Source organism: Bos mutus, chromosome 5, assembly GCF_027580195.1.
Source record: "Bos mutus isolate GX-2022 chromosome 5, NWIPB_WYAK_1.1, whole genome shotgun sequence".
In the NCBI taxonomy this organism is placed as follows: Eukaryota; Metazoa; Chordata; class Mammalia; order Artiodactyla; family Bovidae; genus Bos; species Bos mutus.
The window spans coordinates 116,686,423-116,709,055 of record NC_091621.1 but is presented as its reverse complement, the minus strand read 5'-3'; the positions used below and the strand labels follow the sequence as shown (position 1 = coordinate 116,709,055).

Sequence of the window (22,633 nt, the reverse complement as noted above, 5' to 3'; positions counted from 1 at the left end):
GCGGCCCAGAGTCAGAGATGAGTCAGAGAGCAGTGGGGGAGGGGTGAGCAGCTCAGTTTGGCATTCTGGTTGGACTTCAGCTCCTGCTGAGCAGAGCGTGACTGAATGCACTGGGGGAGATGAGTCAGGAGATGACAATTATAACACAAGCCACGGATGGTGCCAACATGGACCAGGGGCAGAAGTGGTCAGATTCTGGGTTCACTTTGCAGATAGAATAAACAGGGTTTGCTGACAGATAGGGTTGCCTGGGGGAGGGGTGGGGGTTAGGAGCAGGGGAAGGTGGCAGGGCCTCAGCCTTGTGTGAGCAGAAGGGCTGAGCAGAAGGCTTTGCTAAAATGAGGAAGCCAGGGGAGGAGCAGGCTAGCTGAGAGAAGGACATCAGCAGTTGAGTTTGGGGCCTGTTACGTCTGAGGTGTCCCGTTAGGCGGGTACCCACTCCACATGGCACACGAGTGTGAAGTTCAGGGGAGAGCCTCAATGGGAGGTGGACGTGCAAGAGCCGTCGGCATTCACAGTGTTAGAAGCCAGTCGGTTGAGGTTGCTGGGCAGGCCTCTGTTAAAGGAGAGGTTGATGCCATCTCACGCTCACTGAGCATCTGATATGGACCAGGTTGAAATATGAGCCAGGACCTAGATACTCTGCTAGTGAAACTGAGGACCAAAAGCAGTAACTCATCAACCAGCCTAAGGGGACAGCTAGTAAGTAGCAGAACTGGGATTCAGGCTGTCAAATCTCATCTTAACCTCAGAGTTGGTGTGCTTCTAACCATCCAGTGCTTTAATTTAACCGTACGTTGCATTTTAGAAAAAGTGCTCTTGGCAAGCCAGAGTCAGTATCTTTAAAATAAATACACAATGACTCTTCTTTTAAAGTTAAGATGGGAAGAAAATCCCTCAGTCATTTGATTGTCACGTGGAAAGAAGATTAGATTTGGAACCCCTGATACCACTTGCATCAGAATTTCTCAGATAAGACCTAGTTTACAGACTCCCTCTATGTGAATCTGCATGTGTGTGTGTGAGACTTTGTGACTGCTTACAATATGTTAGGCTGTGCTGACTATTTTATATGCATTATCCCCTTTCAGTTCAGTTCAGTTCAGTCACTCAGTCGTGTCCAACTCTGCGACCCCATGAATTGCAGCACTCCAGGCCTCCCTGTCCATCACCAACTCCCGGAGTTCACTCAGACTCATGTCCATCGAGTCAGTGATGCCATCCAGCCATCTCATCCTCTGTCGTCCCCTTCTCCTCCTGCCCCCAATCCCTCCCAGCATCAGAGTCTTTTCCAATGAGTCAACTCTTCACATGAGGTGGCCAAAGTACTGGAGTTTCAGCTTTAGCATCATTTCTTCCAAAGAACACCCAGGACCGATCTCCTTTAGAATGGACTGGTTGGATCTCCTTGCAGTCCCAGGGACTCTCAAGAGTCTTCTCCAACACCACAGTTCAAAAGCATCAATTCTTTGGCGCTCAGCTTTCTTCACAATCCAAGTCTCACATCCATACATGACCACTGGAAAAACCATAGCCTTGACTAAACGGACCTTTGTCGGCAAAGTAATGTCTCTGCTTTTGAATATGCTATCTAGGTTGGTCATAACTTTCCTTCCAAGGAGTAAGCGTCTTTTAATTTCATGGCTGCAGTCACCATCTGCAGTGATTTTGGAACCCAAAAAAATAAAGTCTGACACTGTTTCCCCATCCCCTTTAGCCCTTACAATAATCACTGGAGCAGGTCCTGTCCCCATTTTACAGATGAGGAAACTGACACTCAAACCACTATTAAGTGTCAATTACTGTAGGTCAACCCATCAGAAAATGAAGTATGCAGGGATAGCATGCTATGGGAGATCCAAAGACACAGAAGAACTTTAGGAAAGGAGATTGTGAACTTGTGATAGTTTTAATACAGAACACTAGTGTAAGGAATGGCAACTTGTATTACATAATGATTTTTCCAAATAAGTCTTTGTCCTAAGCACCATGTATTTAAGGCAGGAGTCCATAATGTGCAGGGTCATGAATTAATTGTGGTCTATAGTAACCCTAAAGAAGGAGACACTTGAACTGAGTGTTTTTCAAGAATGGGTAGGACTTCACTTGGTTAGAGGGGCAGTTGAAGAAGATCCCACCCAAAGGGACCGGCGTGAGTGAAGGTCTAGAGATTAAAGACATAAGACATGTTTTGTTTGGATTTGGGGGGAGGGGGGCATTGTTGTGGTTTGTGTGTTTGGTTGGGTTTTTCTTTTTTTGGCCACACCACATTCCATGTGGAATCTTAGTTCCCTGACCAGGGATTGAACCCTGAAGGGCCCTTGGCAGTGAGCGCGCAGAGTCCTAACCTGTGGACCACCATGGAATTCCCGACACAAGGCATGCTTGAGAAGAAACTAGCATAGCAGTTAGCTAGAGGAGGAGGGTGGAGGCTTTGCCCAGAAATGTAGTTTAGAAGGTAGACCTTGAATCTTGGACTTGGGGGCTGATGCTGTGTGGAGTGGTCAGGTAGAGTCACTGATGGCTTCTGAGCAGGAATGGCAGGGAGAGCCCCCTGGTGGAGGATGTCAGGGGATGCAGCTACAGGCAGAGATGAGGTTGTGGCAAGACTTGAAGGGGGAGCATTTGAGGGCCTTCCCTGCAGATGTAGCATGGGAAAGAAGGGGATGCGATGGTGGCGCGAGACATTGGAAAGGAGGGATGGACAGGATTTGGTGGGGGAAATCCCTGGCGGTCCTTATGGCTGAGAACTCTGGACTTCCACTGCAGGGAGCATGGGTTCAGTCCCTAGTTGGGGAACTAAGATCCTGCAAGCCTTGTGGTGTGGCCAAAACAAAAACAAACCAGGATTTGGTGACTAGATATGGGCACTGAGGAAAAAGGGAAGAGGCGGAGACAACTTAAAGCCTTTGAATGTCGCTGTGTGGCCCGGAGTGCAGTAACATCATTAATCAACCAAAGAAGCTGAGAGAAGCCTGATTCAGGGGAAAGCCCATGTCTTATTTACACAGAGTTAGAGATGGTGCAAGATATCAAACTGAAAATGCCCCACCAGGAAGTAGGAAATGTGGAACTGAAACCTGAGAGGTCAGGATTAAAGATGTGAGGTTGTCTTTGGCATAAAGATCACGTTAAATTACATGAGAGTAGATGGGGTTTCCAACGAGACGGTGTGGACAGCATAGCAGAGGGTCGGGACTGACTCTGGAGGTCAGCCATGTTTAGGAGTCAGAAGAAAAAGCCTTCAGTGAAAGAGGCAAAGGAGAGGTTGGTGCAATTTGTCACCACCCTTTGCCAAGTCAAAGCTCAAAGCGAGCGGAGAGTAAGAGTGAACATTTAGGGATTTTCACAGGAGTTCCATAGTGCCACATCATCCAAGCCCAGGACTTTGTACTTTACTGAAGTATGGTCCACGGCAGATGGGAAATTTTAAAAACTGATCTGCACCACCAACTGAGAAGTGCTGCTCAGCCAGTAAGTGAGCCAAACAGTCTGCTCCGAGGTACATACCCAAGAGAACGGAAAACATACGCCTCGGGAATGTTCACAGCAGCCTTCTTCTTAATACCCCCAAAGTGGAAACAACCAAGATGTCCATCAACTGATGGTTGAATAAATGACGTATGATCTGTCCAAACGAAGGAATGTTATTCAGCCATAAAAAAATAACGGAGTGCTGCTACATGGTACAACATAAACGAGCCTCAAAAACATGACACTCAGTGAAAGAAGCTAGATACAAAAGTCCACATGCGGCATGACTCCGTTTTTATGAAATAGCCAGAACAGGCAAATCTGTAGAGTCAGAAAGTGACTTTGTCACCAGGGCCTGGAGAGTGACCACTAACACAGATAGGGTTTCTTGGTGGGGGGGGGGGGGCGGGCGGGGGATAAAAACATGCTGGAATTTAGACACTCCAGTGGGGACATTATACAACCTTATGAATATACTAAAAACCACTGCATCCTACACTCTGATGAATTTGATGGTATGTGAAATACATCTCAATAGAATAAGAAAAAAAGAGGGAAACTGATATCTCAAAACCAAGGACAGAGAAACTTTCCAAAACAGAAAAAGAATATATACAAGGAGGGACTTCCCTAGTGGTCCAGTGGCTGAGACTCGCCCTCCTGGTCAGGGGGCCCGGGTTCAATCCCTTGTCAGGGAACTAGATCCCACATGTTGAAACTGAGACTCAGTGCCACCAAATAAATAAATTAAAAAAAAAAAAATACAGAAGGAGCAGTTGAGGAAAGGAGGGAGGAAGAAAAGCCTGTTGATTTAGAGTGCTTTAACCAGGAAAATTAAGCCAAAACACCATTCTGTGTCAGCATTTCTCCAAGTGTAGTCCATGAACTCCTATGGGTCCCTGAGAACTTTAAAGTTATTTTTCAGAATAAAATTAAAATGTTATTTGCTTTTGTCATTGGCACTTGACAGGGCAGAAGCGATGGTAAAAACTCTGCTGGTCCCTAAGCATGAGTGAAGGTGTGGACACCAAACTGAACCAGCATACCCTACATTCTTCACCATGCAGTCGGTCAAGAAAGGGCAGAGCCAGGACTTCCCTGGCAATGCAGTGGTTAAGAATCCGCCTTCCAGTGCAGGGCACATGGGCTTGATCTCTGGTCCGGAAACTGAGATCCCACATGCCTGGGGGCAGCTAAGCCCATGTGCCGCAAGCAGAGAAGGACTCGAGCCCCAACTACTAAGTCCAAGTGCCACAGCACAGATCCAACGCTGCCAAAAAATAAATGCTAAAAAAAACAAGGCGGGGGGTGCACAGATCCATCCACTGCCCACTCATTGGAAAAGACCCTGATGCTGGGAAAGATTGAGGGCAGGAGGAGAAGGGGGGCAACAGAGGATGAGATGGTTGGACGGCATCACTGACTCAATGGACATGACTTTGAACAAACTCCAGAAGATAGTGAAGGACAGGGAAGCCTGGCGTGCTGCAGTCCATGGGGTCACCAAGAGTCAGCTACGACTGAGCAACTGAACGACAACCGAAGAGTGTCCTGGATGAAACATAAAATCTCAACCCTGAGTACATGTCTTTTTAACATTCTGTTTGAAGAAATGAGACACATGCATGGAACACCCTCTGTCCCAAAGCAGAAGTGTGTCAAGGCAAAGCACCTGTGCACTGGCTCAAACTGCACAATGAGCTGACAGCTTCTCTTTCACAGAACACCATTTTCACGTGAAAGAACGACTGACAGACATGCTGGTTATTTAGACTGGGCATTTGGCAGAGAGTTTCTTGGAAATGCGCAAAGTAAGCCTGTCACTTCAAGGAACATAACTGACAGTGTTTGTAATCAATGATAAATTTCAAGCTTTCAAGTGAAAATTTGAATTTTCCAAAACTTGTGTTTGCTACCATGAGCTAGACAACTTCCCATTTTATAAAGACTTCTCTGCTGAAAATCAATGGTAATACTAAGAAATGTGATTTTTTTTTTATATTATATTATAAGGATGTCTCAAGATTGAAAGATCTCCCTAACTCAGTGAACCAATATTTTACCAATGACCAATGCACACTGTTAAAAAACCAGACCTGGCTAAAAGATCTATTCATAGTTCACGAGAGACCTGTGGATTTTAATGTAACAGTGTGAAAAGCTCATTGATAGGATTTCAAATTCCATATTACAACTAGCCTTTAAGAAACTACTTATTTGCTGAGTTTTGATTTTCTGTATGTTATCAAAGACGGAATATCCAAAATTATCTGAAAAGGCTATTAAGATTCTCTTTCCAGCTGTATATCTTTGTGAAGCCAGATTTTTTTTTCATATATTTTGGCCTAAATGACATATTACAACAAACTGAATTCAGAAGCAGTTTTGAGCATCCAGCCTTCTTCTATTTAGCAAATGCCAGATATCTGTTTAAAAAAAAAAAAAAAATCCCATTCTTTTCATTAAATGGTTTTGTTTTTATGTAAATGGTTGACTTAGAAAATATAGCTGTTTTCATTAACAGTACATTATTTGTATTAACATGTAATAGGTTTATTTTTTTTTCATGAATTAATAATTTTAAAACTTTTAATTTTCTTTTCTTTTGCCTGTGCCTCATGGCATATGGGATCTTAGTTCCCCAAACAGGGATCAAACCTATGGCCCCTGCAGCAGAAGGCTTTTAAGAGTGTAAAGTGATGCTAATTAACAAGGACCACCTGTATAGCACAGGAAGATATATTTAATGTCTTACATTAATAATAACCTATAATGGGAAAGAATCTAAAAAAGAATATATACACACACACACACACACACACATATAACTGAATCAGTTTGTGTATACCTGAAGCTAACACAACATTGTAAATTAACTCTATTTCAGTTTTTTTTTTTTTTTCATGATTTTTAAAACAGCAGTGCTGAGACCAAAACGTTTGGCAGCGGCTACTGTATATATGCTGAGGGTGTTCTCTGAACTCTTGGTGTGGTGTTGGAGGTGGTTGTCATCTTTTTGGTACAAACCAGTGTCAATGCCTGGCTAAGACAACACGTAGCAGTTCTAGTTCTGTCTTCTTCCTCACACCTGCCAAAACATGCTCTGTTTTCTGTTCATCAAGGTCACATGAACCATTGCCTGATCAAACAGGGTCGTATCATATTCCCAGAGAGCCCAGAAATAGCAAAACAGGATGAGAGGCAAAGAAATTCATCAGACATGAATGAAAGCAGTCCATTTCTATTTCTTCACATGGAACTTCAGGACCTTTTAGGATTAATGAGTAATTTCACAACTCTTAGATCTCAGAGAGGGAGGAACTCCACTAGCGATCTCAGTTAATAGATCCGAGTTTCTGACTCAGACGGCAGTGGGGCCTGAGGAGACGACCGGCGACAAGCTGGGGAGGCCAGCTGGGTACATAGGTTCCATATACCGGGATCCTTGAAGCCAGCGGTCCCCAACTTTTTTGACACCAGGGAGCAGTTTCGTGGAAGACAGTTTTCTCCAAAGACCAAGGCAGTAAGGGGTAGAGGGTGGTTTCAGGCTGACTCAAGCACATTTATTGTGTGTTTTATTTCTATTAATATTATTATTACATCAGCTACACCTCAGATCATTGGATCCCGGACGTTGGGGACCCCTGCCTGAAGGGGCCAAGTTCAGTGCCTCCCAGCAGTCTGCTGTAGGGTCACAGCATAGTGAGTGCCTTCCAGTCTGCTCTTGGCATGTACCCATTCTAGTTTGGGAATCCCGAGTTCAGGGTGCAGATTTTATCTTCAACCTTCGTCTGCTAATAAGTTTCTGCAGGGTCCTCCTTTATTATTTTTTTTATATTTATTTCTTTATTTGGCTGTGCTGGGTTTTAGTCGTGGCATGCAGTCTCTTAGTTGCTGCTTGTGGAATCTAGTTCCCTAACCAGGGATCAAACCCGGGCCCCCTGAATTGGGAGCACAGAGTCTGAGCCACTGGACCACCAGGGAAGTCCCCAGGGTCCCCCTTTAAACAAACAATCAAATAGAAGAAATTGTTCCAGTGTGGGGGCCACACGGTCTCTAAAAAGCCTCCATACCGGGTTTAGAGAGCAAACCTCTGCCTGTTGGGTGCCATTCAGGGAAAACAGCAGCCCCCAGTCATCGAGCTCAGGGTTTTCTCCCCAGGACCTGCCCTGCACGAGGGTTTAGGAAGGCAGAGCTTCTCAGCCCTGGCTGCCCATTAGGGCCACCCAGACCTACTGCATCAGACTGACGGGCGGGTGGGCGGGTGAGAGCTGCTTCTGTTGGTTTCTTTCAGCAATTCTTTAGGTGACTGTAGCCACTGTATCAAGCATCGGCTCCCACACAGCAGCACTGAGACTCAGAAGCAGCTTGTAGGATGACACCCTCCCCCCAAACAGCACATCCCCGATGGGATGAATGGCAGCCAGGCTCCGAAGCTTGCTGAGCTGAGCAGCAGCGGGGAGCAGGGTACCGTGTTGACAACCAGCTCCAGGTTGTCACAGCAACTCGCCCAGCACAGCTCCTTCCTCCCCTTAGTGGCTTCCAGAGCCTGGAGGCGCCACTGTTCTCTCTGATGATCTTCCTGTCCTTGGTAACCTGGACTGCTGCACTCTTCTTCTTTTTCTCCCAATTACTCCATCTCCTTATTGATGCATTTCCTGGTGTGCAATTAGACTTCACCTGCATGGAACTCCTCACCCAACTCAACGCCCCACAGATACACCCAAAAATAGGAGACAGCGAAAGGGCCTTGAATGCCAGAACAGCTGTTACGAGAGTTGGGCACTAAGTCTGCAAGGAAGACACCAAGGCCTTTGTTCTTGTCTTAGGTCTTGTCTGTCTGTTTTGCACCTTTAAAACAAAGTTAAGACTTCTAAGGCCTGCTGGAAATTAAGTAGGAAGAGCGATTATTCTCAGCACTGAAAGATCAAGAAGTGACTATAGATCCCTGAATAGCAAAGAAAGGGGCAGAAAAGTACGGCAAATGGACGTAAGGACTCAGAATGCAGGACAGTGTGCGCGCACCTGGTAGGTCCTAAAGCCATTGTGCTTTTAGAACAGTTATGACCCAGACCACCAGGGAAATGTCCAGTTATATTCAGTTTAAGGAGGCAGAGTAATGCGTGTTGTGTTTTTTAATTTCAAGCATCCCAAATGATGAAGGGTTTCAGTGATTTCAATTGGTTAAAGGTTTTTAACCCTTTAAGTGCTTTAAAGGGTAAACTCTTAGCTGTCTGGAACTTTTTTATGAGTACTCTAGGTAATTAAGATCCACCCTATTTGTTGTTTTTGTTCATTTATGCCCCTATTCCTAAAACATTAAAAATAAAAGACAAAAGATGTAAGGCATTTGGGTGTTTATATATACTTTCTAGTACCTGGGTCTGGTTCTTAGCAATTCTTGCTGCTCAGTCCCACAAAATTTCTGCCCACGCGGTACGTATGAGGCTTGTCATATTCCTTTACTCATTCATCTGACTGTGAAAGGGTCACAGTTGCCTCCCTCCCCTCGACTAGCAGCCCTACATCACTTCACCTTAGGTGGCTAGAACATAAACCATTCCATGCCACCCGCTCCCTCATTCTGTGCTCCATAAACAGGATGCTTGGCGTGTAGTGGGCACATAATAAGCATCTGTTGGATTAATGAATGAGCAAAGGAGCCAGTCATCACAGAATTATCTACAGAGTCAACTGTTTGCATGAAGCTATATATTTGATAAAGAGCCTAGCCCATTATGAGAGCAGCATCCGAAGGACACCAGTAGATCCTGCCACCGAGAAGAAGATAAATGTCTGATACACTGCTGTGTGAAAAAACTAGGGTACATAAGTATACAGGTTGTGATCAGAAGTTGTTTTATTATTATTATTTATTTATTTATTTGGCTGTGCTGGATCTTAATTCCAGCACATAGCATCTTTAGTTGCGGCATGTGGGATCTAGTTCCTTGACCAGGGATCGAACCTGGGCCCCCTACATTTGGAACACAGAGTTTTAGCCACTGGACCACCAGAGAAGTCCCTGTGGTCATAAGTATTTAAAAAAAAAAAAAAAGGTCATGGGAAAAATAATTAGGAGAACATCAGCTAATGTATAACATGATTATCCATTTACTCATTCACTTAATTCAACACTTTATGTATGACACTCATCTAAGCCTTGCAGTTAAGCAAACTCACAACTATATCACCAGTGATAAATTACCTGCAACTTACAATTGAAAAGTTAAGAATTGCAGGGACTTCCCTGGCAGTCCAGTGGTTAGAACTCCAAGCTTCCACTGCTGGGGGCCTGGCTTCAACCTCTGGTCTGGGAACTAAGATCCCACAAGGCCCAAGGTACAGCCCAAAATGCAAGAATTGCAGCAGCTATAAACCATGACTAACTCAAGAACACTAATTATGCAATGACAGACTGGGTAAAGCATCCTTCCAAACAAAAGGAGGGACCCCAGCTCTCTACTCATGCACTACAGGAGGAAGGTTGCCAAGCCCGTCAGCCAGGTTTCATGATGTGATGTGAGGAACACTGGCTGTGAGTCTGCAGTAAAACAAGGCAACGCGTTAATTTTAGTTTAGGACTACCCAGTGTTGTTGACCCTGTTCGCTAAGCAACCCTTGGCTGTGCATCCTCAGTTCACGGCCATCAAGAGATCCCCTGTAGTTCAGTCGTAACCCTGGGACCATACCTTGAATCGTGGCTTCAGAAGATATTTTTCCAGCATACCTAAATGGATTTACTAGCTTGGGCAGTGCCCAGACCTCAAGTGTGTGAAGAGTACCCACCTACTAACTGCTGTGCAGCTGTGTATGCCAACAGCAACCCCATCTGTAGCCAGGGACCATTTGTATTTATCCTCTTAATAATGTGACTGACAGTACTCTGCTAGTAATGGAATTATAATAGATCATCAAGGTATAAAATGGCATTTCTGGGCACAGTTGGGCACTCTCAGCCCCTTATATCATCTAAGAAAAATGCAAGAGAAAGTTCCTAGCAATATTTAATAAGCGGTAAAGGAAATGTGGTCATAGGACCCAGTTTGTATTGCCTCAATATAAAATTAATATCTCCCATGTTAAATTTGTATTTACAAAGAGGCTTCTTTTGATAATTAGGGGTGCTGTTGCTGTCTTTGTAGACATCCTTAGTTTGCATGTTTTCGTTCCTCTCTGGGCTGGGTGTTATGCCAGATCAACTTCCAGAACAAACCCGGGAGGGCACCAGGCACGAGTAACCCTCTATTGCTCTTTCTCCCCATCCAGGTTACCCCTTCGCTTTATTTTATCGGCGTTACCTTTTCTACAAGGACAGCTACCTCATCCACCTTTTCCACACCTTTACGGGCCTCTCAATCGCTTATTATAATTTTGGTGAGTGAACCTAGTTAGCACCACAATTACAGGGAGCCTGAGAAGGAACAGACCCAGACAAAACGTCCTGGAGGGAATCTAATGGAGAGGGAAGTTGTGATGCTCTGTGAGCAAAGAGAGGGTTTTATGGGCAGGAACACAGCTTAGCTTCTCCCTTCATGTACATTTCTCTCCCAGATAAAAGCATTTTGAGAATGGTTACCCTTACCAGAGGGACTTCCCTGGTGGCTCAGCGGTAAAGAACCCACCTGCCATTGCAGGGGACAAGGGTTCCATCCCTGGGTCAGGAAGATCCCCTGGAGAAGGAAATGGCAACCCACTCCAGTATTCTTGCCTGGGAAGTCCCATGGACAGAGCCTGGCGGGCTACACTCCATAGGGTTAGTCGCAAGAGTCGGACACGACTTAGTGACGAAAACAACAAAGCAACCCTTACGAGTCGCCATCCACAGAGAGGCACCGGTTGTCTCTGCTGGGGCTAGAACTGGCCAACAGACCCAAGCAGTTCCGCCAGGAGCATCCCTTAGGCCCAACATCCAGAAATACAAGCGCTCCCTGGCAGTCCTGTATTTTTATACAGTTAATTTCCTTCTCTTCCTCCAAATCAGGAGACTCCTTAAAAAGAAGAAAGATCCAAATACCAAAGGTTTTTTTTTTTTTTCTGTATATATTCTTGTGTTCAGAAGTGTCAGGAAGGGTGGAAATGCAAGGGGGTGGGGGGAAAACAGGCAACAGTGTGCTTTCTGCTCCACACCCAGGAACCCAGCTCTACCATTCCCTGCTCTGCATCGTGCTGCAGTTCCTCATCCTCCGGCTGATGGGCCGAACCATCACCGCCGTGCTCACCACCTTCTGCGTCCAGATGGTAAACGTGTCTCTCCCAGGGCAGCTCAGCTCACAGCCGGCTGGGCTGGGGGCGGGGGAAGGACAGGGGCTGGGGTGGAGAAGAAGCCGTGGACCAGGAGATCCACAGCGACCCTCAGCAGCGAGGCTCTGGGTCAGTGTCCAGAGGCCCTGGGAGCGTCCCTTGCAGGCCAGCCCTCTTGACCCCGTCGTCAGGGCTCTTGAGCCTGTCGGGATTAGCGCAGCCATCTGTCCACGAGGGGAGTCCCTCAAAGTCAAAGCGGGAGACCCACTTGGAATGAGCTGCAGAATGTGAGCATCTACATTGTCAGTTTGGGGAAGTGCCCGGTGGTCCCGTGGTTGGGGCTCTGAGTTCTCACTGCTGAGGGCCCTGGGGCCAGGGTTCAATCCCTGGTCAGGGAGCTGGGATCCCACAGGCCATGCGGTGAGGCAGGAAAAAAAAAAAAATTAAAAAAAAATTTTTTAATCCTTTAAATACTCAGTTTAGCCCTCACTTTGCTGAGAAACCTTGAGGACATCCCTTCCCCTTTACAGGTTCAGTTTCTAGAGCAAGAGAAAGGAAAAGTGAAAGAATACCTTGGATTTCAGAGCAGTGGGAGATGCACTGTAGTGATGGCGGAATAAATAAATACTTGCCCCTCTCCTAGGGCTACCTTCTGGCCGGATATTACAACACAGCCACCGGCACCTACGACATCAAGTGGACAATGCCACACTGTGTCCTGACCTTGAAGCTGATCGGTGAGTGGCAGGTCCCCTCTGGCACCCACGCCCCTCCCATCCTCCCACCCACCCTCAGTCCACTGGCCGAATCCTGTGCCCCCTCCCTCTGCTCCACCCACACCTTCTCTCTCTGCTCAGGTCTGGCCATCGACTACTATGACGGAGGGAAGGATCAGGTAAGTACCCTGCCTCCGCGGAGAGGTGAAGGAGTTTAACCCAAAGGGAGGAGGATGGCTGTTATCATCAGGGGCGGGGCCTCCCCTCCCGCCCTCGGGCCGGGTGGTGTGATCACCATTTCTGACTGCCTGAGTCCAGCTCTTGCTCACAGCCCAGAGATCCGGCCAGGGAGGCCCTCAGAAGGGGGCAGCAGCCGGCCATGGCTGAACTTACCCCACACACACCTACTTCCCCCTGAAGCACCAACTCCTCTCCATATTGTCATCCCCTCAAAGAGGTTCTGTTTGAAGAACCCAGTTCAGTGGGGCCCCAGGGCGGGGAGCCCTCACACTGGCTCTGAACACACTGAACTCTTCGTTCTCTTCTCGGCGCAGAAATCCCTGACCTCCGAGCAGCAGATATACGCTATACGGGGTGTCCCCTCCCTGCTGGAAATCTCCGGCTTCTCCTACTTCTATGGAGCCTTCCTGGTGGGGCCCCAGTTCTCCATGAACCACTACATGAAGCTGGTGCGGGGAGAGCTGACTGATGTCCCAGGGAAGATACCAAACAGGTAATCGCCCCCTTCATCAAGACCTCCGTCCAGGCCTCTCACCCAACAAAGCCGCTTCTGAAGTGACCTCCCAAAGGCCGGCCGCATTCTCTGCCGTGAGTCAGGCTCTCGCCCTGTGACCGGCAGCACTCCGTGCCTACTCACTGCAGGGAGTGGGCACTTGTCAGCTTGGGTCACTTCCCACCATCCCTCCCGACCCTGTGGTACAAACGTCAAAATACACTTTTATGCCATAGGATTTTGCCTGAAGCAGTCATGTCCCTGCCTTTAAAACCCACCTTCCCAGTTTAAAAAATGTTGATAAATACATCAAAATCTATGTATTTCACAGTCCCGTGGACTGTAGCTGGCCAGGCTCCTCAGTCCATGGGATTCTCCAGGCAGGAACACTGGAGTGGGTTGTATTTCCTTCTCCAGGGGATCTTCCCCACCCAGAGATCGAACCTGGGTCTCCTACGTTTCAGGCAGATTCTTTACCATCTGAGCCACCAGGAATCAGGAAACTGATCAAGTTACCAGGCAGATCCCTTTGCTGAGAACTTTGGCCAGCCTGTCTGAGCATTGATCCAGCCAGGAGAGAAGGGAGCAGATCCAAAGCTGGGCTCTGCATCGGGCTTTCAGTCCCCACATAGCCCAAGCACACCGGGGAGACCCAGAGGTCCGCTGGACCTGAGGGGAAGCACCCAGACTCAGGGTTTGCATGCTCCATCCTCCTGCCCAGCTGAGGCAGTGCTCACCCTCTAGAAGGCCAGAGGGAGGGGCCTCTGCCATCACCCGCCGTGACCCTGCTTGTCCCTTTCCAGCACCATACCTGCTCTGCGGCGCCTGGCCCTGGGCCTGGTCTACCTAGTGGGCTACACCCTACTCAGCCCCCACATCACCGAAGACTATCTCCTCAGCGACGACTACGAAGTGAGTGCTTTGTCAGCAGCAGCGGCACAACAGCACCAGAGATATTCAGTGGCCAGGCCAGGACCCCCGTAGATAGCTGAGAGGTGGGAGCACCACCCACAGTTGCCTGTTGGTTTTGCTGTAGACCTGAGAGTTGGCGTCCATCAGCCAGCACTGCACAGCCTTGCGGGCACAGGGCCATGCCAGGTGCGTATTAGCACCTCAACCTCCCCCTGCAGCTCAGCTTGGGCTCATTTAACAGCCAGGCGACCCGGCCAAGCCCCTCTGGCCCTGGGCAGACGGGCATTAGGAGCTCAGGACCCGGGGAGAGATGCTGGCTTGGCTCCATCTCCTTAAAGCCCCCAGCGCCTGTGGCCCAAGTGCCCCCACTCTAGGAAAGGAGGTGAGGCCCCGCTGTCTCGGGGCGTCTCCGAGGGGTTCCCCTTGGCCTATTGCAGAGTAGTCAGCCGCACATGTGAGGGAGAGCAAGGCAGGGCTCCTGGCCTGGCGGCGTTCCTAACCCACCCACGTTCTCTTCTCTCAAGAACGGCAGCTTCTGGTTCCGCTGCATGTACATGCTGATCTGGGGCAAGTTTGTGCTGTACAAATATGTCACCTGTTGGCTGGTCACGGTGAGGAGAGAGGGGTGGGGTCACAGGGGACCACCTGCCAGGGGTGAGGGGTAGAGGGGGTGAGGTCACAGGGGATGAACGTGTTGGGGGATAGAGGGGCGGGATCACAGACCACCTGCCAGGAGTGGGAGCCAGGTGGCGGTGCGACACCCATGGCCTGGCTCCCTCAGGAAGGCGTGTGCATTCTGACGGGGCTGGGCTTCAATGGCTTGGACGAGTATGGGACAGCCAAGTGGGATGCCTGCGCCAACATGAAGGTGTGGCTCTTTGAAACCACCCCCCGCTTCACGGGCACCATTGCTTCTTTCAACATCAACACCAACGCCTGGGTGGCTCGGTAAGCACCCGGGGCAGGGATGCATCATCACTTCTTCACCTTTCCCCACTTCAGACGGACCCCTCCAGGCACTCTGACACCCCCAGCCATGCCCACTCTTGTCCCCAACTCAACGCCCCCAAAACCATTCCTGTTATGTTTCAAAAACAGAAACAAGGTAGTTAGCGGCCTGGGTACAGGGCTGGCCCACCCCACTCTCCGCTGCAGCCTCGCCACCAGGCAGGCCATCCGTCATCATCCATTGTACCAAGCAGGGCCCCCAGCTGAGCCTTCGTTCAATCTGTTCTCTGTCTAAACTGTGACTCATCAGCTTGGCTGCCTTTCATTCTAAAGTGACCAGAGCACACTGCCTTCCTGCCCCACTGGGGGCGCCAGGAGGCAGGATGGATCTGAGGCTCATCCTCTCTCACCCTTCTCTCTAGCTACTTCTTCAAACGACTCAAGTTCCTCGGAAATAAAGTTCTATCCCAGGGTCTCTCGTTGCTATTCTTGGCGCTCTGGCATGGCCTCCACTCAGGGTACCTGGTCTGCTTCCAGATGGAGTTCCTCATTGTTATTGTGGAGAGACAGGTGAGCCTTCAGGATGGCGGGCAGAGGGGGCCTGAGCAGAGGAGCAAGGTTGAGTGAGCCCGTTCCCTCCTCCCCAGGCTGCCAGCTTGATTCGAGACAGCCCAGTCCTGAGCAGGTTGGCCTCCATCACCGTCCTGCAGCCCCTCTACTATCTGGCGCAGCAGACCATCCACTGGCTCTTCATGGGTTACTCGATGACCGCTTTCTGCCTCTTCACGTGGGACAAGTGGATGAAGGTAGCCAGGGGCCTACCCGCCAGGAGGGGAAGGGACTGCTGAGAGGTCAGACAGGCGGCGGGGACGGGGACAGTTCCAGGCTGTCATCTACCGCGGAGGCTGCGTGTCCCCACAGGTGTACAAGTCCATCTATTTCCTTGGCCACGTCTTCTTCTTGAGTCTACTATTCATATTGCCTTACGTCCGTAAAGTGATGGTGCCGAGGAAAGAGAAGTTAAAGAAAATGGAGTAATTCCTGGTAAGTACACCTCCCTACAACTGAGCGTCAACTATCAGGTCACAGAAGACAGCCACAGAGTGGGGTAGGGCGGGGGACGGGTAGTCCTGGGAAGATGGGGTGAACCTCACAGGGCCTGGCTTCCAGAAACACAGTATGGGGCACTGACTGCTCTGAGAGGTGCCCGGAGGGAGCTGGAAGGGCTGGGGCCCGGAGACCAGGAAGTGATGCCAACGCCTCCCGCTTTCTCCCCACAGGTGGCCCACCGCAGGACTGGCACACCAACAACCCGCCTCCCTTCGCAGCACTCCTCCGCCCTGGAGCACAGAGAACCAGAAGCCCGGGTGTGGGAAGACGGGGCTCCCCAGCTGTGCCTCTGCCGCCGGCCACGTCTCCATTTGGGGCCAAAGGGGAAACTCTCGTGGGAGGAGCAGAGGGGCCCACGTCCCTCCTCTGGGCTCCCCCATGCACGTTGCCTTATCTCTTCCCCCTCTAGCCAGGAACTTGTGTTTTTCTTCTGCCAATTTACTATGATTGTATCCAAGCCGCTGCCTCCGCCCCCCCATGGGGGGAAGGGAGGGGCAAGGCCCCGCCTGCTCCACTTTTCTACCTTGGACTGACTGTACCACATAAAATCACTTCAGTTTGTTTGTTTTTTCACGGCTGGCGCCCCGGCTACTTTCTTTCAAACGCCCTCCAGGCGTGCCATGGCTGAAACAATCAGGGCTCCCTCGTTTAGGGCACCAGACTGCAAACACCGTAACCTCAAGGGTCTTCCTGAGGTCTGAGGGATTACACCAGGTCACAGCATTGCTGCCAAGTTTAGGAACTCTCAGAGGACAACCAGGTTTACAAGAACAACGTTTATAAAATAAACAGCAGGCTACAGCCTGGACTTCCGCAGACCCCGGTCTGGGTGCAGGGAGGGGGTCTTCCAGCAGTCGACTGAGGACGGGCGGGAAGCAATGTTCGCAGTGTCTGTTGGGACCAGGCTCTGCTGTCAGATGACCCCCCACGCTTCTTCAAAGGCAGTGGTGACTTTTGCACAGGTGAGGGCGGCAGAGAGCGGGTAGTTGCTGATGGACACCATCTTCTCTGTGTACTCCACGTCCACCTGAGGAAACAGCATCCGTCAGCGGCTCGGTCGCTCCGTCACAGGTTCAGCCCTTCTTTAGGGCAGAAAAACTGCCATCTCATAGCGCTGTTTACCACCAGTGTGGGCAAAGGATGGAGAAGGACTAGTTCCATGATGCACACCCCAGCGTTCCTCACAGGATGCGCCGGGGGCAGGAGGTGCAACCCCCTCAGCTTTTTCCTTACCCTCTACCTCCCAACTCCTAAGGATCATCAAAGATGCTGAGTGCTCTCGGGATTTTGTGCTAAACTTCAGCTCCGTGAAGAATCTGAGAGTTGAGCCCAGCCTTACCTTGCCATGGGCAAAGGCCCCCACCACAAAGACAATGGGGTCACTGCTGGGCGCCAGCTCTCGCACATCACTGACGACCGGGACAGAAAAAGAAGTGCCAATTTTCATACACCCAACTGGGAAGTGGTCTGACACTGGATTCTTAATCACCTAAAGAAAATAAATAAATAAAAATCAGCCCCAGAAACATTCCCAGAACACCACCTCCAACCAGTAGGTAACAATACCTCACCTTCAAGAGCTTCTGGGGGCCATCAGCCGCTCGAACGCTGAGTTTGTGTAAAAGCTGAACTAGGACAGAAAAACAGAGTTCAGAGCTAGGTGGAGACGCAGCTTCTCATGCCAGAAAACCAGAAAACCCTTAGGTGAGCTGGGTTCCACGTGTTCCGTGCATCCACACAAATGAGATGTTCTCAACAAGTAGCTGCCAAGCACGAGGCTGGTTGTGCAGTGACAGGCCCCCCTCCCTTCTCTGCAGCCGGGAACCCACGCACATGGGAAGAAAGTGCAGACCCCTGGTTCTGGAGTCACTCACGTGACCCCTCCCCCACCTAAAAAACTCCACACTTTATTCCCCTTCCTCTTCCTCCCTCCATCAATTCTGCCAAGTTTCTCTCTCACCCATAAGGCCACAAAAGCGGTCAAAGGTTCTGGGAATTCGAGTCTGGGGGTTCACTTCAATCAGCACATTCTTCTGCGTGTGGATGTAAACCTGGAGCAAGCCCGCCCGGTTCAGGGGACTGTCCATCAGCATCAGTAAACTCTGAGGGAGGTGGGGTGGAGACCAGGGCACAGTCAGGACAGAAAAGAAGCCCTACAGCTGCCTTACCTTCTGTCCAGAGGCCCCAGGGCCTGAGCTCCGCCCCCTGGAGTTACCTGGTGAGCTATGTCCGGCCTCACGTCCCCAGGGTCCCGGCCATTCTTCAACAACATGGACTTGTGCTTGTCACAGTTGAGCAGCTCATATGTCTTCCCCACCTGAGAACAGGGAACAAGAGCTGCATAAGCTGCTTTTCCCTGGAATGCCGGTTCTCAAAGAGGGGTCCCCAAACCAGCAGCATCTGAAAACTTGCTCAACAGTCAGATTCTCAGGCCCACCCCAGATCTATACATAAGACACTTGGGGTGGGGCGCCCAAATCCTGCAGGGGATCCTCTTGCCCACATCTTCCCCACGCCTACCCCCATCACTGATCTTGGAGGGAAGAGGGAGGAAGAGGGCAGCCTATGATTCCACACACTCTAAACTGGATCTAATTTTAAAACCTATGGGTATCAAGCAAAGCCAGTGAGGGGTTCTGGAACCAGGCAAAAGTTAGGTTAGTGAGCAAAAGCATTACATGCACACTGGGCAAAACATACATGGTCACTACCCTCAGTCTGCTTAAAACAAGCATGCACAATGTGAAGAGCTGTAAATCTGAACAGGAAGAAGTGTGAAAACTCTAATGAGGCCAAAGGTAGTGTAACCAAGGAACATTCTCAGAAGTAAAAGAAAAGGGGATGGTTCCAGGTTTAAGCTGTGTGAGCAACAGCTAAAAGAAAGAATTACAAATTGGAGCCCTGAGGAGCATTAGGGTGGTCAGTAAAAAGTTTTAAGTACAAATATAGTTTTGAAAGGCTAAGTTTTTATGTATCAATACAACATTTGTATGTCTGGCAACATTTTGAGCTATGACTCCAAAAGGTTTAGGGGAAGAGGCATATAGATTTTGAAATTAACTGAGTAAGTGACATAAAAATGTCACAGAGAACAAAAACAAAGGGCCAAGAGTTAGGTCCACGGAACACTCTTCTATGCATGTGCGTGCTCAGTTGTGTCCAACTCTGTGACCCCATGGACTGTAACCACCAGGCTCCTCTGTCCGTGGGGCTTCCTAGGCAAGTATATTGGTGTGGGTTGCCATTTCCTATTCCAAGGACAGAAAAGAACCTCTTGAATAGATGAATCTAGTTTTGACTCATTAGTAAGTTATAACCAAGGTTTTGTTCTTTTAATGGAATAGAACAGAAGACATCAGAGTAATTCAAATGCAGTCATGGTAGATAAAGGACTATGAAACTTTCTCCTTCATATAGCTGAGTGTGCACACTGGCTCACCATGTAATTTTTTTCTTTTTATTGTGGGCTGTGGTTAATCTTGTAAACCACTAATTAGAATAATCAAAGAATGAATACCATGTGTATTCTGTAGTAGGTACTGGAGATATAAGAATTTTAAAAAACCTTATTCTCTGTCCTTATTATAGCCTTGTAGTGGAAAAGACAACCAACCACATGAATATTTAATTCAAATTGTGATAAACATGAAGGAAAACTAAATGGTTCACTAAAGGATTATGAGGACCTGATTTATACCAGGAAGGGAATCATTTCTATGAGAGAGTAACACTTAATAATTGAAGAATGAGTAACATAATAGACTCAATAATTGTCCAATGAATAAACATTAAGTAGGAATAATGAGGCAAAGAGCTGAGTAAAGGGTGCTTGCAGTTACACAACATTATCTGCAATGGCCTTACGGTCTAAGAGAACTTAGTGTTTTCAAAGAGCTTAGAGGAGGCCAGTGAGGCTGGAGTACAAAGAACAAATGGAGAGGGGACTTCCCTGGTGGCCCAGTGACTAAGACTCTACACTCTACACTAAGGCCCAGATTAGATCCCTGCTGGGGGAACTAGATCCGGCATGCCACAGTGAAGAGCTCATGTGTCACAACTATGACCAAGCACGGCCAAATAAATATTCTTTAAAAAAAAGAAGAAACAGAGCAGGCTGATGAGGCTGGCAGAAGCACGAGGGACCAGCACAAGGGAGCAAAAGCTAACAGTACAGAAGACTTCCACCTTCAGCTTCAACTTCCGCAATGGGTTTTATCACCCTTGGAGTATCATTAATGACAACTGGCCTAATTTACTCTGGAGTATGTTCTAGAAACTTTAAGTTACCTACAACCTTTTCAGCTTCTTAATAAGTAACCTGAATCAGTAACAACTAATTCCAAGTGACAAAAGATTATTCTAAATCCTTTACACACATTAACTCCTTTAATCCTCCCAACAATCCAGTAAAATAGGTACAAATACCATCATCCCCACAGAACATACCAGGAAACAAGTGGTTAAGTGAATCTGAGAACTAACAGGCTGGAGGGATGAATATGTGAACCTATAATTAGGTTAGAAATATCAATTATAGAAGAAAATGAAACCTGATTAGCTGGTCATTTAAAAAGTTTTCTAAACTGCAACCTTAATAAAGTGCCATGGTGGCTGAGGAAAGAAAGGTGGAAAAGAACTGCACCTAGATTACTATGGAAATGTACTACTTTTAAAGCACTTTCATTACAATCCCCCTGCAAACTATTAACTGAGTTCTACAAACTGACTACAAACTTTTCTCAAGAATCAGACGCTTAAAATAAGTGTAAGACCCTGGGTTAAAATTAAAGTCTGACTTCCCAACTTGTGCTATTTCTTCTGGCTCTACTCAATGAACAAGTTTAGCTCTAAAGTGCAAGAGAAACAATGTCAAAAGGAATGAGAACACTGCACAAAGATTTAAGACAGGGAACTGCCGGATTTATTTGGGAGAAGAGCCAAATGATAGGTAAAAATAAAGACGTATTGATAACCTGATCCACACAGTGTTTTGAAATGTATAGTAGTAATAAAGGAGAATCAAAACACTAAGTCCTTACAAATAAAAGGGTGGGCCGACTGAGCTAAAGGGCCTCTTGATGAAAGTGAAAGAGGAGAGTGAAAAAGTTGGCTTAAAGCTCAACATTCAGAAAACTAAGATCATGGCATCTGGTCCCATCACTTCATGGCACATAGATGGAGAAACAGTGGAAACAGCAGCTGACTTTATTTTTCTGGGATCCAAAATCACTGCAGATGGTGATTGCAGCCATGAAATTAAAAGACGCTTACTCCTTGGAAAGAAAGTTATGACCAACCTAGATAGCATATTGAAAAGCAGAGTCATTACTTTGTCAACAAAGGTCCGTCCAGTCAAGGCTATGGTTTTTCCAGTACTCATGTATGGATGTGAGAGGTGGACTATAAAGAAAGCTGAGCACCAAAGAATCGATGCTTTTGAACTGTGGTGTTGGAGAAGACTCTTGAGAGTTCCTTGGACTGCTAGGAAATCCAACCAGTCCATCCTAAAGGAGATCAGTCCTGGGTGTTCACTGGAAGGACTGCTGTTGAAGCTGAAACTCCAATACTTTGGCCACCCGATGCGAAGAGCTGACTCATTGGAAAAGACCCTGATGCTGGGAAAGATTGAGGGCAGGAGAAGGGGACGACAGAAGTGAGATGTTGGATGGCATCACCGACACAATGGACATGGGTTTGGGTGGACTCCATGAGTTGGTGATGGACAGGGAGGCTGGCGTGCTGCGGTTCATGGGGTCGCAAAGAGTCGGACACGACTGAGCCACTTAACTGACTGAGCTACAGTAATTACCTTTCCCCTTTGCCCAGTAAATTTGTCTTAGGATGAACCGAGGAACGACGCGAGGGACGTAACCTCTCCTCTAAGACGACTTTTGGGGTTAGGGTTATCACAGAATCCTGGTAAATCAATCGGAAGCAAGGATGTGAGCGGCACAGAGATTCAAGAGCAAAGAAAACGAGTACTGCCAACCCAGGATGTTAAACGAAGAGGCAGTCGATTAGGCCACTCCTTCTCCAAAAGCATGTTTCACCCGTCTCTGCTTTCTCCATCCATCACCCCCTGAGCCCACCACCCTCACCACACCGGATCCCATCCTATCGATCCACTAGCTCTCCATCTCCTAGTCCGAGTGTACCTTGACTGTCTCCAGACTGGCTCCTTCCAGCACCACAATGAGCCTACGGCCTCCGATCTTGCTTCCCGCCCCAAGTCGGGGCCGCTTAGGCGCCACGGCATCCCAGTCCTCTTCCTGCTCCGCAGCCCGGCGCTCACGAGGTTGGAATGCACCACTGGGCGCAGCCATCTTGCATCCGGATCGGAAATTGTGTAACGTCCTTAAACCGGCCTCAAGCTCGCCCCAATCGCCAGCTTCCTTCCGTCTGCCATTTCGAAAGTGGGCGCTCAGAAATGGCGACGACTCCGCGTCTAGCGCTTGCGAAGCCTCTCTGGGAGGGCAGGGTTCCAGAAAGGGGCTAG

General features: G+C 48.5%; 2 protein-coding genes across 2 annotated transcripts in view; one reads left to right on the top strand and one right to left on the bottom strand.

The window, feature by feature from the left end:
• LPCAT3 (lysophosphatidylcholine acyltransferase 3) overlaps positions 1 to 16,710 on the top strand; it is a 36,029-nt gene extending 19,319 nt beyond the window's left edge. The window contains exons 2-13 of the mRNA XM_005907494.3: positions 10,744 to 10,851; positions 11,609 to 11,715; positions 12,362 to 12,455; positions 12,576 to 12,613; positions 12,989 to 13,167; positions 13,971 to 14,079; positions 14,604 to 14,690; positions 14,861 to 15,027; positions 15,450 to 15,597; positions 15,675 to 15,833; positions 15,949 to 16,071; positions 16,308 to 16,710. Coding sequence (XP_005907556.1) covers positions 10,744 to 10,851; positions 11,609 to 11,715; positions 12,362 to 12,455; positions 12,576 to 12,613; positions 12,989 to 13,167; positions 13,971 to 14,079; positions 14,604 to 14,690; positions 14,861 to 15,027; positions 15,450 to 15,597; positions 15,675 to 15,833; positions 15,949 to 16,065 — 1,313 coding nt within the window. The 3' untranslated portion in view covers positions 16,066 to 16,071; positions 16,308 to 16,710. The remainder of the gene's footprint in view (positions 1 to 10,743; positions 10,852 to 11,608; positions 11,716 to 12,361; positions 12,456 to 12,575; positions 12,614 to 12,988; positions 13,168 to 13,970; positions 14,080 to 14,603; positions 14,691 to 14,860; positions 15,028 to 15,449; positions 15,598 to 15,674; positions 15,834 to 15,948; positions 16,072 to 16,307) is intronic.
• A 188-nt stretch (positions 16,711 to 16,898) lies between these two features.
• Positions 16,899 to 22,621, bottom strand: EMG1 (EMG1 N1-specific pseudouridine methyltransferase). The gene is made up of 6 exons (XM_005907495.3): positions 22,293 to 22,621; positions 18,353 to 18,454; positions 18,098 to 18,239; positions 17,709 to 17,767; positions 17,477 to 17,626; positions 16,899 to 17,164 (listed from the first exon to the last, which is right to left on the bottom strand). The coding sequence occupies exons 1-6, from the start codon at positions 22,458 to 22,460 to the stop codon at positions 17,051 to 17,053; spliced, it is 735 nt and encodes a 244-aa protein (XP_005907557.2). The 5' UTR covers positions 22,461 to 22,621; the 3' UTR covers positions 16,899 to 17,050.
• Positions 22,622 to 22,633: the final 12 nt, after the last annotated feature.

Excerpts from the sequence above, each read along its gene's own strand:
- EMG1 (XM_005907495.3), bottom strand. The coding sequence starts at position 22,460 with ATGGCTGCGCCCAGTGGTGCATTCCAACCTCGTGAGCGCCGGGCTGCG. Across the intron at positions 18,240-18,352 it reads GGCCGGACATAGCTCACCAG|AGTTTACTGATGCTGATGGA; the intron begins GTAACTCCAGGG and ends CACCTCCCTCAG. Across the intron at positions 17,165-17,476 it reads GGGCCTTTGCCCATGGCAAG|GTGGACGTGGAGTACACAGA; the intron begins GTAAGGCTGGGC and ends CTGTTTCCTCAG.